The 17,769-nt window shown below is 43.6% G+C and overlaps 1 protein-coding gene across 3 annotated transcripts in view; it reads right to left on the minus strand.

Moving 5' to 3' along the window:
- Positions 1–394: 394 nt before the first annotated feature.
- Positions 395–17,769, minus strand: part of LOC145412912 (aquaporin AQPAe.a-like) — a 115,981-nt gene continuing 98,606 nt past the window's right edge. For all 3 annotated transcript variants that reach the window (XM_080282708.1, XM_080282709.1, XM_080282706.1), the window contains 4 exons: positions 16,983–17,192; positions 12,138–12,218; positions 4,014–4,149; positions 395–521 (listed from right to left, as the gene is read on the minus strand). In XM_080282708.1, the coding sequence (XP_080138834.1) occupies positions 4,015–4,149; positions 12,138–12,218; positions 16,983–17,192 (426 nt within the window). In that variant the 3' untranslated portion in view covers positions 395–521; position 4,014. The remainder of the gene's footprint in view (positions 522–4,013; positions 4,150–12,137; positions 12,219–16,982; positions 17,193–17,769) is intronic.

The raw sequence follows: 17,769 nt of genomic DNA on the forward strand, positions 1-17,769 counted from the left end.
GCAGGTGTTGGTGATGGTGGATGCAGGTGTTGGTGGTGTTGGATGCAGGTGTTGGTGGTGTTGGATGCAGGTGTTGGTGATGGTGGATGCAGGTGTTCGTGTTGGTGGTGTTGGATGCAGGTGTTGGTGTTGGTGGTGTTGGATGTAGGTGTTACTGTTGGTGATGGTGGATGCAGGTGTTCGTGTTGGTGATGGTGGATGCAGGTGTTCGTGTTGGTGGTGTTGGATGCAGGTGTTGGTGGTGTCGGAAGCAGGTGTTACTGTTGGTGATGGTGGATGCAGGTGTTGGTGTTGTCAGATGGACGTGTTCAGATGCAGGTGGTTCTGTCCTGGACCACCTCCCTGAGCGGCTGGTTGTCCTTGTGTTGTTGAATGGGTAGGAATGGTGTGGTCTGCTCCTGGTTGTCGGTGGTGTGGTGGTGTGGGCAAGGTGGTGGTGGCTGGGCCTTGCGCATACGACTCACCACACTGTACACACAGCACGCCAGCATACCGCCGCTTATAGGCCCGCACCAGTACACCTGCGAACAAAGCACCTTAGTAACTGCACTACACAACACTATACACTCGTCAAGCATAGGGTCGTATTCTTGGTAGCCTAGCGGATTTCCTATCGCCTTTTTCTTAGCGATTTACTCAGCACTTTACACCTTGACTTTCCTTTGCATACTACTACTAATATTGTTTTATTATCAACCTAGTTTGTAGCAGTGACATACTAGAGGATATTGAGGGACAGTGTGAAGAATAAATAGCTAAGGGAAAGGTGCTACGAAACCTATGCCACTTAGATACGGCCCATTTTTTCTGCTAACTTTGTACCCCTGCCCCTCGCTGGGAGGAAGTTGTTGTTAGGGTATCACATTGAACGAAGACCCGCAGTTGGTAGTTCGGAGCTTTTGCACACTGCACGAGTAACAAATGGTTTTCATTCCGTGTGAAGCCAAGGCTAAGACCTCCCTCCAGCGAGTGGCAGGGTTAAAGGGTGATTGGACTCTGGCTTAGTTTATACACACCGGTAGTCCATGCACCGCCGCTCAAGATTCCCAGCCGGTACAGCTTATAATAATATATGTCAGACATTGCATTACACTGCCATCGCATACACTTCTCAGTCATTGCACCACTCTACGCCCAGCACATACACACCTCTGCACACAGTGCTCAGTCAGTATACCTGATAACACATCTCAGTAACTGCGCTATTCTAGTCTCATGACGAGGATCGCCTGTATCACTAGAACTATTATAGTTGTTATCACCTGAAGGAATTAGGTCACCCCCACGACTTAAATACTAAGTAGTGGTTACATGAACTTCATCGAGTTGTGACTATGAAGGAGGAATAAATCTCCTTGGCTTTCAGTTAGCCCTGCAGTCTGACTACACTAGGCCATCGCAGAATGTGGTTAGGGATCTAGGTTGGGTTAGGAGAGGTTAATGCTATAATCTATCCAGTACTAAAATCTACGGTATGGTAAAACCTGGCGTATGTGAAGATACTAAAAGAATAAACCTTTTTAAATAAAGCTGGCCAGATATGAAAACATACCTTAGACAAAGAAAAGACGAATGCACATCAGCGGAACCACAGAATGTACAGTTGTGCATAGTAATATCCCTCCATTTATTAATTAAACAGTCGTGAAAGTCTTACATAAGATTACGACAAATTTCTTGGGCTGCGAAGATCACATTAGTGTGCTTCAATCAATTTTTCTTTATTGATCGTTATTAAGTGGGTTGGTATTCATGTTGGCAACTGTACACTGAAGGGAGTCTGCATATGCTAAAATACTTCCCAGAAAAGTCCCTTACCTGTTCTAAATATGTCCTCTCCTTGATATAATTAGCAGGTGACCAAGGTTTTCTGATATCTGACTCGATCTCTGCTTTACTCTAACTTCCATTTCGCCTGTGATTCCCATTATTAATCATCATTATTATTATCCTGACTTCCTTCCAAGAAAGTTTCTAGTTCCTCCTCCTTTTCATTGTTAATTTTCCTCCCCACTGGTGTTCCTAATCATCATTCTAGTCACATTTCCATTTCTTGCCCAGTATAACATCATCTTTTCCCTACACCTTTATCAGGCTTCTCTTCGTTCCCTCTCTTCTCTCCTCCTTATTTAATCCATTTCTTCTCTCTGTCAACCTCTCTCCACATTATCTTCTCTCCTCTTCCTACCTAGTGTTTCTTTCTCCACCTCTCCTTCATTCCCTTCTTATTCTTTCTTCACCCTGTTCTTCCTTCCTACCTAACTCGACGTCCTTTTGCATTTCTTCATCTCCACGGTTTTTCATTTCATCTCTCTCTCTCTCTCTCTCTCTTCCTTCTTCCTATTCGTTCTCCCCTCCCTATCACTCCCTCCGTCTTTCTCTTTTCATTCTTTCTTTCTCTCCCTCCCTTTCATTCCCTCCCTCTTTCTCTTTTCCTGTTTCTCTTTCTCCCCCCCCTTTTCCTCCCTCCTTTTTTCATTCTTTCTCTTTCTCCCTTCCTTTCATTCTCTCCCTCTCCCTCTTCCAGCACCTTTCCTCCTACGCAGGTCGACTTCCTTTGTCATTGTATTTCTCCTCCGTCGCCCCCCCCCCCCCCTCTGTATACACGCTAAGACAATACCATCACCTCCTTGCCCACCCACCCATACACTGCCCCGTCACCTACTCATACACTGCCCCGTTACTGCCCATACACTGTCGCTGTCCATACACTGCACCGTTACTCCCCATACTCTGTCACTATACATACACTGCCCCGTTACTCCTCATACACTGTTACTATCCATACACTGCCGCGTTACTCCCCATACACTGGCACCATCCATACACTGCCCCGTTCTTCTCTATACACTACCAGTTACCACCCATACATTGCCCCGTTCATCTCTATACACTACCAATTACCACCCATACACTGCCCCGTTACTACCCATACACTGCCTCGTTACTACTCATATACTGCCCCGTTACTGCCCATACGCTGCACCGTTATTGCTCATACACTGCCCCGTTACTACCCATACACTGCCCCGTTACTACCCATACACTGCCTCGTTCCTACCCATACACTGCCCCATTACTTCCCATACACTGCCCCGTTACTACCCATACACTCTTCGTTACTACCCATACACTGCCCCGTTACGTACCTTTGCTTATGTTTTTCTTGAGACAGTTCCGTGGATGAGACTTCAGATCTTGAATTATAACCTTACTGTCTCAATTTCATCATCATCATCATCAGTGTCCTGACTTTTTTGCCCACCTATGGATGTGGTTAGTTATGATCCAGAAAACAAAGGAGAAAGCAAGAAAATGGGAGAGCTAACAACATCAGTGATTGTTTTCAGACCACCTTTGCACTAAAAAATAATAAAATAAAATAAAATGATGAGAAAAGGAAACTGATCAAGGCGCCTCCATCTCCCTGACAGTATTTACATCCGTGTTTGTCACCCATCACCACCACCATCACCATCATCACCAGCCTACCTACTGGAGCACCATCACCTCCACCATTACCCACTCCAGTCACATGCACATGCAGATGATGGTCGTATTCTGGCTGGCTTTGGATATTTCGTGACATATCCTCCTCGGCGATTTTGTTTGCAAAATCCTTGGTCTATTACTGATGCAACTGTGTCGATTAAAAAGATATATTCGACACGTAAGAGGTTTAGTGTCAAATATGTAAACTAATTCGCCTGTGCAAATGTATCACGAAATCTCCTTTACCGGCAAGAATACGGCATAACACCAACACAAAATTCAGCATAATTTTCATCTTCATTTCAGCATCATCTCGGGATTTTATTTCGCTTCGCCTCATGATCGAAATACTTTGGAATAATGTAGAAAAAAATATGATAGCTTTCGTACACTCCGCATGTGACCAAAGTGACTGTCAAAACTGGTGTAATGGTGTGGATATTCTCTCTCTCTCTCTCTCTCTCTCTCTCTCTCTCTCTCTCTCTCTCTCTCTCTCTCTCTCTCTCTCTACCCGTCAGTACCTTAAGGAGCATTGTTGGTGTTCTTATTGTACGAGTCCATTTCCACGTCATAGCTGGCTGCCTTTGGTCCCCTGAAGACGTAAGAGTACAGCACAGAAGCCAGAAGTCCGCCGATGATAGGTCCAGCCCAGTACACCTAGAAGAGTCTTTTTCGTTATGCTCCGGCCGACCCCACACCCTTCCATACACTTAAGAAGAGTCATCCACCAGTCACAGCCTGCCCTTAGCCCCTTCAGCCAGTGGACGTCTTTTGCGTTAGGTTCTGTCTCATGGTACACTCTTTGATTCAGCTCTGGAGAACCCCCTCGTAGTGAAGGGGTTAATTAAGGCTGTACAACCTACAACTGCAGAAGTCAGCAGCCAATCACACCCCGTCCTTAGTTTTCATTCAGGGGGAGGACATGTTTTCTAGGTAATGTTACACTGTTTTATACACCTACGAGAGTTAGCAGGCAGTCACAGCCTGCCTTCAACATTTTCAGTACGTAAGGTCTTCCCTAAATCGATTACTACCGTCTGGCGGCAACAAGAATAGAAAACAAACTGATGTACTCGTACTGAATAGGCTAATGGAGTCCCTCACAGACAAGATACGGTCATTTGAACCTAACAAGGATATCATACAATACAAAGTCATGGTGTTGAAAGACTTAATCTCCCTCTGATATGTCCAATGCCTCCAAATCTCTCAGACAGTAGTTCTGCTAAAAGTCTAGGCTGGCAGCATTATGCCCTCGGATTCATTAACTTCATATTCTCCCACTGTCTGTAATGTCTATATTGTTTTTACACATAGGCAAAATTTCATATCTAGCTTGAATAGTCACGAATATTCAAGACCTAAAAAAAAAAAAAAAAAGCCTAACATCTGTCTGTCTATTGCTAGACGCCTTAATCCCGTAAGGGATGGCCTAACATCACATCTCAAAAATAGAATACCATTGCCATGGTGACAACCGAGTCAAGAGTATGTCGACACTAAAGGAGGAGAAGGTAACAATAAATGTGAAACTATGGTAATCCGGATACTAAGACAGCCTTGTGGGGAAAGGAAGACAAAAGTTGAATGACAGCCTGAAGGAGAACGGACAGTCAGGGAGGAAAGTTCGCCTTCTATTCCACTGCATCCAATTCATACTTAAGTCATGTCCGTCACTTTCCTCTCTGGCGCATCATGTCACAGAGGATGTCTATGGATAGGGAAGGATTAAAGGTTCCTCTCAGCCTTGCAATATTAGCCAGCACAGCAAAGTGAGAAGTGAAAGAGGTGAAATATTACTCCAGTTCTTGTCTCCGAGTGACCATGAGGAATGGTGGCTTGAGGTGGGGGAAGAGAATAATGATTGTGTTAACTGAAGAGAATATTGAGTTAACCCATTCAGTATTTTTCTATTAATTCTTCCTTCTCCAGATGATTATATTTAACTTCAGAGTGATGTCCTGCAGTGAAAGGGTTAATAAAAGCTGTATCTAAACACCTATATTAAAAAAAAAAAAAACTAATCAGCTTGTCTGGAAATAGCAAGACTGCGCAGAAAAAGACACCATCGGACTGAATAGGTTGTGACAGTGAGATTTATAGCCATCAGACGTAGGAGAGATGGAAACCGAGGATGAGGTAGAGGGACGGGATAGAAAGATAGATGGGTGGAAGTGGTGTGAGATGGAGGGGGGGGGGTTGCCCGATGGAGGACAGAGTGGCGTGGGGTAATTTGTTCGTGGCTGTCCTGTCCGGCATTAAGGTTCCTGGTTATAGGTAGATAGATAAAGACAGATTGATAGATAACAGTAATGGCGACACTGGATGGAGTCTGGGATTAGGCATGCGACACCGAAAAGATAGTGCCGGTATGTGTTTGTCCGTGTGATGAGGATATTAATTTTGTCAGTAAGGGGACCAGACTTTGTCCACATTAACCAAACCTAAATCTGCCGTCTCTCTATCTTGAATGCTGACCTATACCAGGAGATTAACATTAGAAAATGGTGCTAATCACGAAGAAGTGCTGTGGAAAGGATGTAGAGCTGTGGTATTGTTTTAGTCTGCCCCTAAACTACGAGAAATGGCCTACAAAAGGGAAGAAATCTACGACCAGTAAATGTGGATGAAATATAGTCACGAAGAAGTGCTACTGAAATGAGTGTACAGTAGTTCCATAGTGTCTTGAATAAGCACAAAAGGTACAGAAATCTCCACTTACTTCATCCTTTCAATCCGATGATATTTTCTTACTCTTGCTACCGTAGGACACTGATTAGGAAGACTGCGAACTGCAGGGGTTACATAGAGTCATCACTGATCACTAATACAGAGCCGTCCCGAACTAGATAAAATCGTCAGGTATCAGGAAAAACAAGCAACTAAAAATACGTCATCGGATTGCAGGAATTAAGGTGGATAGGACCGCAGTCCAGGCGGCATAGGAGGTTTCGTAACACCTCAACTTTAGCGATAAATTTTGCCTGCTACACCTTTACTATGTCTTGAAGATTTATTTTGTCTTTACATCCACGTGGTTTGCATCAGTGACAAACAGGAAAATATTAAGGTGTAGTGCGTAGAATCAATCGCTAAGGAAAAGGAGCTACGAATTCTCTAAATCCACGTGGAACGCGACCCAAGACAGTGTACACAGGTGGCGGCATGACAAGGTTAGACTGGAGAATCTCAGTAACCAGGGTGGAATACTGGCCAGGTCACTGAAACAACACTGTGGTGGAGAGATTACCACTTTGTGCACGCAATCAGGCGGGACGCTAAACATACACACACATGAACGTACACAACACACACATGTAGAAATGCGGACGTAGAACGCACGGCTAAAATGTATACGAACATGTTTCACATCAACACAACACTGAAACGCAAAGCGCACACACACACACACACACACACACACACACACACACACACACACACACACACACACACACACACACACACACACACACACACACACACACACACACACACACACACACACACACACACACACGGCAGTACTAACTAAAAAAGCCACATACACTTAAAGCGCCTCAAGAAATCTATCGACGTAAAGCCACATATTAAGAACTGCTAAAATTGTTTGGGACACTTGGTTTGGAAATATCGAATTTTTATTTATATATATATATATATATATATATATATATATATATATATATATATATATATATATATATATAAATATATATATAAATATATATATATATATATATATATATATATATATATATATATATATATATATATATATTCACTTTTCTCTTTCGGCACTGGCATTTTGGTTGACACAGTGCAGACATGGAACGCCAAAATTTCAGCTCGGGCATGGTGACGTATTTCCTTCTTGCCATCATGGTGGGGGAATATATCTCTAAACATTCTAAATTTCTGTATCTCTAACCTCCGTAATTTTTTTTTTTCTCTCTCTCTCTCTCTCTCTCTCTCTCTCTCTCTCTCTCTGACTGGCTAATTTCACCAAGCGCTGGCCACTTAAAAGGCACCAAGTGTGTTGCAGTACATTTTTATTCGTGCGTGGGTGGATTAGTAAGGCCGGGTCTGGGGTGGGGAGGGAGAGAGAGGGACTGTTCTGTTTTTTTGTAGGGCATTTAGGAAACTCTCTCTCTCTCTCTCTCTCTCTCTCTCTCTCTCTCTCTCATTATTCTATCCCAGCTTTTACTCTCTGACTTCTAGACCTCTGACCATGTCTCTTTCCTCCTTTCCTTTCTCTCTTTTCTTCACTTTTCAACTCCCCTTCCCAACCAACTTTTCACCTCCCCTGTCCCCCCTTCCACTGCTCTCTCAACCTTGTCTGATACAACAAAATGGACTGCCCCCAACCACACACACACACACACACACACACACACACACACACATACACACACACACACACACACACACACACACACACACACACACACACACACCTGAAGTACGCACACAGTCATATACCAAACACACACCATTACGCACACAGAAACTCGTCATGCTCCACGTTTGGCCAGGAGGTTAGCTAGTTAAAACAGATGTACGCCTATCGACAGCACGAGGGACAGTTAAGCAGCTAATCACTCAGTATTTAATATTTCAGGAGGAGAAGTTCTGCCACCATCACCTCCCTCTCAATCAGAAGTAGCCTAAATCCAGTACAAATATTTCTTCTTTCTGGGCGCATATTTTCCGCCATTATATCCTTTATTATTATTGGTATACTCTATTTTTTTTTTTTTTAACAATACAGCAGTTCCTCCTCGTATGTCCGTGATGTGTTGCGAAATATTACAACTTTTTCTAAACACGTATGCTCTTTTCACTTCAAGTTCGCCTAAAACCGACGCCTCCCCATCTCCACTGTTGGGTTATAGCAAGAGATTAACACAAGAACACGGCGCTAGTCACGAAGAAGTGCTATGGAAAGACTGTATAGCGGTGGTAGTTTTTTTCCGTCATTGACCCACATGATATAAACTTCTAAAGGACGAAAATCTAGGCCAAGTTAAGGTGCAAAAAAGCTATAGTAACTGTTCATTTTGGGAAACTGGCAAGTCACCGTAATGGCCAATGGTTCTTGAGGAGGCAATTTTCTTCTGTAAATCACTGGGGAGTTCCTGAAATCCTTGTTGCGTGTCCGGATTGATTTTATACATGGCATTCCTCTTAAAATCTTCTTCTGTTTTCATGTGTGTTTTGCTGAATCCACTCTGCGAAATTTATTAAACATTTACGAGTGCGTGTGAAATAGCGTGTGGGAGTCGGACACGAGGGCCCGATTACAATGAAGTCGGGTTCCGGGTGGCCAGGTAGTCTTCGTCGCATCTCTTCCATGGCGATTTAATTTACAGATCACACCCTGGCATTCTCTTCTGTGACCTTTTACGTCGTTTGCATCCATAACAAACGCAAGTCTATTGAGATGTACACAATAAGTTGCCAGAGAAGAGGTGCTACAGGTAATCCAGTTCAGTATTTCATCTCGCGCGCTTTCCTCTCCTCGCTTCACCTTCATCGTGTGTGGCAGCGAGAACCAACCTGACCAGTACGTGACCTAGTGAGTGGAGTGTTATTCATCTATTCTGAATTCCAAAGTACACGATCAGACAATTTCCTGGCAGAATATAGGCAATTTTCTCGTAACCTTGGAGCTTTCGCAGTGCCTCGTCTTCCTGAATGATATATATTACTTTTAAACCTTGACGATCCTCCTTATGTTACCGAATCCCATGACGATACTAAAAATAAATAACACGCATAGAGAATTTAGGTGTACCAGGCAGAATACGTCGCCAAGGAAGAGGTGCTACGAAATTTCCACTGTCACTTGAATATACACATAAGGTCCGTATTCAAAGTGGCATAGAAGGCCTCTTAGCTCTTAAGCAATTTATCTTGCCAGTTACTGCCTGATATGCACTTGTATGTTATGTATATTCTTCAAAGTATTGGTAAAGTTTGCATCAGAGGATAAAACGGTGTGACAAGCCCATGCAAAATAAATCGACAAGGAAAAGATGCCACGAAAACTCCAAAGTCACAACAGCGACGGTTATATATCCGACTCCGTCCGGAGTGCGAATAAAGCCATCCACATACACGGTGCATATAATTGTCCTGAGTGCGAATAGCCATCCACATACACGGTGCATATAGTCGTGCAGTTGTGTTGTTTACCCCCGACTACGACTACTGGCACGACCCTACACTCGGGACAAAAAGTTCGCCTAGTATATCGTCTCCTCTGCTTCTCACTTTCCATTGGTAGCTGGTATTCCCGAAATGAGAACAGCCTGGTGTGTTTCTCTGCCCATACATGATTTTCCTTGGTATGATGTGTCAGGGAGGAAAGTGACAGATATGCGATAAGTGTGAAGTAGACGCAGTGGAAGAGTAGGAGAACTTTTGTCCCTGACTGTATAAGCAAATCTACAGTAAGCAGATTACAGGAAGTACAAAAGGCAGGGCAATTTGAGAGATGTGCTTTGCTAAACTAGTCCATATATTTCCAAATTTTTCTACAAAGGAAAAAAGATATTGAAGTACATTATCCGTCTCATGGTCGCGTTTTCTCGTACTTCTATCCAGGTAATGCCACATCATTTCATTCAACTGAGGGTGAGTCAGTAGAAGCTCAAAGCGTTTATACGGCTACCATGAACCCTCTGAAGGTTGAGACAGATCCAGTATTCCATTCCAGATTTTAGGCCAGACGATTTTATTCAGCTGAGTGAGTCATAGGAGCGTGAGAGTTGTAATGAACCTTTGGCGTAAGCTGTCTTCCATGCTTTAAAATCTTAGCCGAGTTTAGCTGTACATAAATACCGTAACATTAATCAAATCAGACACTTACTACTATCACCAATAAAAGGTTGTTTATATATTACTTTTTACGTGTTATAAGTTAAATCAGGGCTTTTAGTTCAGAATAAATTAAAAACTTTTGGTTCATTAAGCGCTACAGATCTAAGTTTATAAGATATATTACCGTATATTGTATGGTATTATGTTATATTCTGTTATTCTTTACACAAATTTGAGTTCTGTTTCAACTTTGCGATGATTTAGTTATTTATTTGTATTTTTTTTTGTAATTCTTGCTACCAACAGACGCATTTACTCAGCCTAGTAGATAATTTTGGAACAGAAAAGCTCGGATACAGCCATCACGAACCCCATCACTGCCAGGAGACTCTTCCTAAGCCGAATAAAATCACCTGGTAGTAGTAAGAAAAATTAGGGGGGAAAGAGAGAAAAGTGTTCCGATTCAAGTGCTTATAATGCTGAAAGCGAGTTGAGATGCGGCTACAAGGGGCTGCTGCAGGGCTAGGGTCCACAAGAAACGTTAGAGGGCTACAAAAGTGCTAGGGGCTACAGGAGAGTTACAGGAAGGCTACTACAGGACTAGCGAAGTGAGGCTAAATTACTTGAAGGATCAGGGGATGCGACAACGATAGGGCTAGTGGAAGATGAATACTGGGTGTTAATAGCGTCACCATTAACCTCCCCACGGTCGGAACAACTCTGGTATTCTATTTTCCTTGACAACAGACGATTTAATTCAGCTGAGAGTGAGGCATAGGAGCCTGAAAGTGTCAAAGAGGACTACTGGATGATTTGGAAGGTGAGACTATTTGTAGGGGTTGGAGAGTGTGGCTACTGCTAAACTAGGAAAGTGGAGCTACAGGACGCAACTGTAGAACTAGGAAGATGAGGCTACTATAAAACTTGGAAGGAGGGGTCATATTGCAGGGCTAGGAAGGTGGGGCAGCAAGATGGACTAAAATGTGGTGCTGCTGACTGCTTGTGTGGCGACCAGAAAATGAAGTTACAGGGGACTAGGCCTACAAGAGGACTAAAGAGGGCAACAGGAGGGGGAAAAATGGACTTTCCAGAGGGGCTACTTAAGGACTAAGAAGGAAAGGCCACAAGGTACTACAAGTAGGCTATCGATAAGAGGCTACCGTTACAAGACGCTGGTGGAAGAGAAAGAAAGAGCTGTTAAGAAAGATATATACTAGAAAAACAGGAAGAAGTGCTACCGTAGGTCTAGGGAATGTGTTATAGGAGAGATGTTGGAAGGCGAGGAAGAAAAAAACACAATAGGGTTACTGAAAGTGGTGAAATGGGTGCTAAATGGTGCTACTGACAAGGTAGGAAGGTGAGGCTGTAGGGCTCTGAAGGGATGGTGCTCAGTGCTACAGGGAAGGAAGAATGGGTGTGTACAGGAGGACTACCTGAGGGCTGGGAAGGAGTGCTACTGAATGCTACTTGATGGCTAGGTAGGTGTGTTAAAGGAACTTAATGGTAGTCATGTAGGGATGAAATGAAAGGCTAGGGATGGGTGCTGTGGAATGCTACTGTGAGAGCTAAGAATGTGAGGTTACAAGAGGATTACTGGGAGAAGGAGGAGGGTGCTACTGTAGGGATAGGAAAGATTGCTACGGTGAGATACTGTGAGGGATATAAAGGAGAGACTACAAGGAGGCTACTGGTGAACAAGAAGAGGTTGCTACAGGGTGCTATCGAAAGGGTGTGAAGGTGTGCAATGGGATGCTACTGTGAGGATATTACGGTGAGGCTGCAAGGGACTACTGGTGACTGATGGGGCTACTTATACTTACCCAGTGGTCCTTCCAGATGCCGGACACCACAGCCGGGCCGAAGGTGCGGGCAGGGTTCATGGAGGCACCGGTGATGGGCACCTGCGGGCGGTGAGTAGTATTAGTAACTTATTAACACCATCAGCATCATTACCATTATGTTTAGCAACATCTTTATTGTTTTTATTATTGTTGCATCATTACAAACAGCGTTATCGTCATCGTTACCATATTCATGAACAGCTACATGGACATTATCACCTTTACCATTGTGTAACCCACTGTTGTCCAGAGTGCGTGAATGTTCAAAATTTAATAAAGGGGAGAACCCCAAGGTACTCTCCTATGCAACTTTGTGCCGATGGGCGGAGGGCTTTAGGCTGAGTACTCTTGCAGCAGTATCCCACAAACAGGAACTCTGAGCACTAATGGGTTACAATATGGGCTAAAGACCAATGGCAGGTTGACACAAATTCATATATATACTGCAAGCTTGATAGTACAGCACAACAAAAGTTTTGTGAACTACAGTAACGGGATATTAACGTATAAGATGACAATGAGGATGGTCGTATTATTTTTTAGTCTCAAGTGACCGTATTGGCTGTGGAAGTTAGTTACCTCTGTACCTTAAAATGATGGGAAGATACAAATGGGCAAACGGATTTGTAAATAAAGATGTAGAGAGAAGGATGTAGGAAATATAAAGACGTACTTTGTCGTGGTTAGGCCATATGAAGTAAGTGGAGAGTGAGAGAGTGACGTATGTATGTGAGCAAGGGTAGGGGAGGGAGGGAGATGGATGAAGGCGAGGTAGACCCAACACAGCTGAGTACATGAGGGTGGATGGCGAGTCATGGGAGAAGATGGAGGCATTAAGCAGGGAGAGTAATACAAGAACATCATTTAATCCAAACAACACCTCATATGATGCAGCGCCGCAGTAGATGAGTACGGCTGTAATATTAAAACGGTTGGCGCGTAAGGATTAGCAAGCCTCTAATTTACGATAATCAATTTTGATAACCCCTTTGAGGAGAGACAATTAGTAACATACATTCCGCATTACATAATTAGTGACGCGGTATAGAAAGATCACACACCAATTTTCCGATCATATGCTTCAGTAATATTGTACAAAATGGAAGTTATATAGCCCTCCTAATGGCGATACCAGTCGTAGTAAAACAGCTCGATAATTCACCGTGATAGCACCTGATAGTATTCTCCTTCCGCCTAACTTTTCCCCTGACTCCCTGAATATTTCTAAACAACTCTAGTTCGGATCGGTCACCTCGAAACAGTTTTGTGACCTCCATCATCCAGTAAGGTAAGTCCACAGACGTTATTCCCATAGTACTGCGTCACTAACCAACATAAAACGAAAAAAAAAAAAATCTTAGAGCACGCCCCCTCTCCGTCCCGAAACCTCTATGAGCCATGCCACTGAGACGTATAAAAAACATAATTCTGCAGTAGTGGCCAGTCCTTGCAACTGTTCTAAAGTGTAAGAAAAAGACAAACCTGTGCTTCACTTCCATGCTTACCGGCAGGATGCTACAGTAGAATCTTCCCACCCCCACCCATTCACCTCACCCCAGTACACATACACACACACACACACACACACACACACACACACACACACACACGCACGCACGCACGCACACGCACACACACACACACACACACACAAGCGCGAGCGCGCGGAACACTTGTAGTACCCAAACATAAGCCAGATATCAGATGTTGAGGTGACTGCAAGGTCATTATCTCTGGCGGGGTACTTATATCTTCTGGAGATCAGCCTCGATTCTCAAACTTTCAATAAAAAGCAGAAGAGAAATTATGTATTGTCGATCATATTTGCGTGTCCTTTGATATTCGTTAGCCAGACGCCCTTATCTCTTATGGGGTGTCCACACAAAATTAAGCTCCCCTAGATCGTTGCCCCCTCTGTTATTATAGGCAATCTTCCCTTCATCTCATACTACTCTCACTCACATACCTCTCCACCCCGTTTCTCCATCTCATCCTGTGTCTCCCTCTACACTGCTTATATCATTGCATCTACTATCATTAAATAATACTGAAAATAGAACACAGAGAATATTAGCCAGGCACACTGAAGTTTTACGTATATGACCTTGACTTCAATCTGGACAAGCTACCTTTCCTTGTGGTGCAAAAGCGACCCACCTTTTTCGTTCAGTGGGTGCCGGTAGTATAGTTGTTAGCACATTCAGACAGCAGTTGGAAAAAACCCGAGCTTCTTTCCCGAATCGATCAATCTCGGACAAAGTTTGTTTCCTCCCTTATCCCTAATCCCTATGCAGTACAGTTGGGGACTTGGACATAAATTCGATTCTTGTGTGTTGCAGTCTAGAGGAAGATAATTTCTCTCTCTCTCTCTCTCTCTCTAATACTCTAATGACCCTCGTGCAGTCGGTAGGCATCAACCCCAAGCCGCCACGTTGTATTTCCAGTCTTGATAATTAAACCAGTCTGCCTCAGTAAACAGGTAGGACTGCTGACATCTCTTAAGTCATGGCCTTTCCCTCAGCTTTCACCAGCACACACACACACACACACACACACACACACACACACACACACACACACACACACACACACACACACACACACACACACACACACACACACACACACACACACACACACACACACACACACACACACACACACACACCTGCCCACTCAGAGGAATGCGTCTACAGCAACAGCATCTCAAGTATCGTGTTTTAAGTGGCTCTGGAGATTTCGTAACACCTCTTCCTAAGCTGTTTATTTTGTACATTACTCCTCAGTATCCTCTTATACGATACTGAGGCAAAGTAAGTCGATGTTATAGCGTAAAAAATAGCCTATAAGAAAATGTCAAGGCGTAACATGCAAAGCAAGTCGCTAAGGAAAAGGTGCTACAAAGCCTCTGATGCTACCTAGATTACGGTCAGAGGTGGAGGGGTGAAAAGTCGATTCTCTCTCACGGGACACAAGACTTATTCATTTTACGAGAGGTTTTTTATTTATTTATTTATTTTTTATTACTGGAGGGGTGACATGTTGTATTCATTAACCCCACGTCTTATACAGTACTCTCCCAAGCTAAATAAAACTCTGCCATATTCCTTTCACCTTAACTTGGCCCAGATTTTCGCCCTTTTACAGCGTATTTCACGTAGCTTGGTGACTGAAAAAGACAACGTTACGGCTCTACATAGCACTTTTTCGTGACTCTATTCTGGTATTGACCTTTTGTTACAGGTCAGCATTCACGTTGGAGGTGGCAGTTTCAGGCCTAGTTAAAGTATAAAGAACATGGCAGCAATTTTGACACAGAAAATACGACGTCGGAGTGAAGGGACTGCTCAGACCTGGTAAACAAATTGCAAGCGCCAATCCCATGACGCAAATATAGCATGTGTTGGAATCCGCGGAGCTTTGTTACCTCTCTTCAGGCATTATTTTCTATTGTTTCATTGGTTTTCATTTAATAATTTTGGTGGAAAGTGTTTTGCAGTTGATAGCAATTACAGTACACCCGCACAATATCGTCCACGGAAAGCATATTGTTGTCATTTACGAGATATAACAATTTAGCAATCACGCGTTCTACTTTTCGCAGTACAAAATTAAAGCCGCATTTTCTACCACTCAGCAGAATCAGATAAGTCAGTGGATCTCGGTAAATTCGCTTGGTTTATAAATGTGATCGTCAAAATAAGGAGATGCAATATGATTAATAAACCGTATCCCCGCTACTACCAAACACCCGTAGATCCCCATGCTTTACCGTGATAGCCAGTACAACATATTCATCAACAAACTTATGTTCCTTACTCACAAAGAAACCTAACTTCGTGATGGCCTGAATTCTGGAAAAGTCAGACGAACAGGAATGCGTTTCTCTGAAGGTGTGAACAGTCAGATCAGTGTAATTATCACGAACAATTAACAACCAGTACGGTGGTCAGCTCCAGCCATGATAATGATGGAAACTGGTGATAAGAAAATGGGGGTGAGGATATAATGGTGATGATTATGAAAGTAATTAAGACAGTAATGACGATGGAGGTGAAAGTGCGGGTAGAGGGACTGACGGCGACAAGGAAGCGAAGTTATCACAAAATGATGATGATGGTGATGATGATGATTATAATTATAATTATTGGTGGTAGGTGGGGGCGCTCACCATCCACTCAGTTGATGTAGTGCTGCTCAGGTGTCTGCCCTTTCTTCTCCTCCATCCTTCTTTCCTTCCATCCTCTTCTGTCTTTCTTTCCTTCATTCTTTTCTCGTCCTTCTGCCTACGGGTGACTTTACACTCCCTTTTCTGTCATTCTCTCCATCATTCTTTTCTCTTCCTTCTGCCTGTGGGTGACTCTGCATTGAGTGACAAGCCAAATGGTTGCCTGTACACCAGGAAACCATTTACTACGGTGGGTGGCAATCATATAACCAGATTATGGCGCCAGTTGGTTTAATGGGCAATTACGGCGCTCCAATCGGATTGAGCCGGTGAAGGTTTATATCTAGGAGGTGGCTGGAGTTTATTGCTCACGTATTGCCACTCAGGGATGAGTGAGGCTGATCACTCTCATCTTAAATGTCAGGACCAACTTGCCTAGCCCCAGGCTCCTACGCTTCTAATGGGGCAACGTAGGATTGGATGATGGATGGATGGATTATTATTATTATTATTAGTTTGTTGTTGACGGTTGTGGTGGTGTTGTGGTGGTGATGGTGATGATGATGATGATGAAAACGGTGAGCAGGAGAGGGCACAGAAGATGAAAGCAATAATAATGACTAGGAAAAACAAAAAGTGCATGTGTAGTGACTGACGGCGACAAGATGGCAGGCGGTGATGGAGAGTCCGATGGCAAGCGGGGCAGATCCCTTGATGTCCTCACGTCGCTCGTCACACACGCCGAACACCGTCAGCACCAGGATGAAGGTAATGATGATCTCCACACCCACGGCCTGGCCAAGGTTCACGCCCTCCGTCACCTGCGTCATGCCCAAACTCCCTTGCTTGTCGGCTGGAGTCAGGCCCTGCAGGAAGAAGATGGCATTAGCAAGACAGTTAACGTATTTAGCAGTTTGGTACGTATAGCCTGAACCAACATTATTACCTCCGCCAAGGAGATTATGTTTTTGCCCGGCGTTGGTTGTTTTGTTTGCCTGGCTGTTAGTAACTTTACACAACAAGTTATGAACGGATTTTGATGAAATTTTGTGGAAGGGTGGACCATGGGCCAAGGAAGAAAAGATTAAATTTGGGGGCGGATCCGAATCCGGAGTATCCCACACAATGTCTCCAAAAGTTCTCTGTGAATTTCAATGAATTTTTGTGGAAATGTCCGCCATAGACTAAGAAAGAATTTATTACATTTTAGGGCGGATCCGGATCCTTTTTAATGTCAATGGCATTGGCGGAGATGTGCGCTCTCAGAGTGTTTTCAAATTTTCCACTTTAATAATCTCCGTCTAGCTTAGATTTCCTTGACAGTCACTCGGAGTCAGGCCTTGCAAGACGAAGATGGCAGTAGCAAGATGGGTAACAGGATCTTTTAGCCTAATTCAGTATACTCAGGCACAGAACATTATTATTATTATTATTATTTATTAT

The sequence above is a fragment of the Coenobita brevimanus genome, chromosome 94 (genome assembly GCF_032717465.1).
Source record: "Coenobita brevimanus isolate Jiangsu-jjx chromosome 94, ASM3271746v2, whole genome shotgun sequence".
Taxonomy (NCBI): Eukaryota; Metazoa; Arthropoda; class Malacostraca; order Decapoda; family Coenobitidae; genus Coenobita; species Coenobita brevimanus.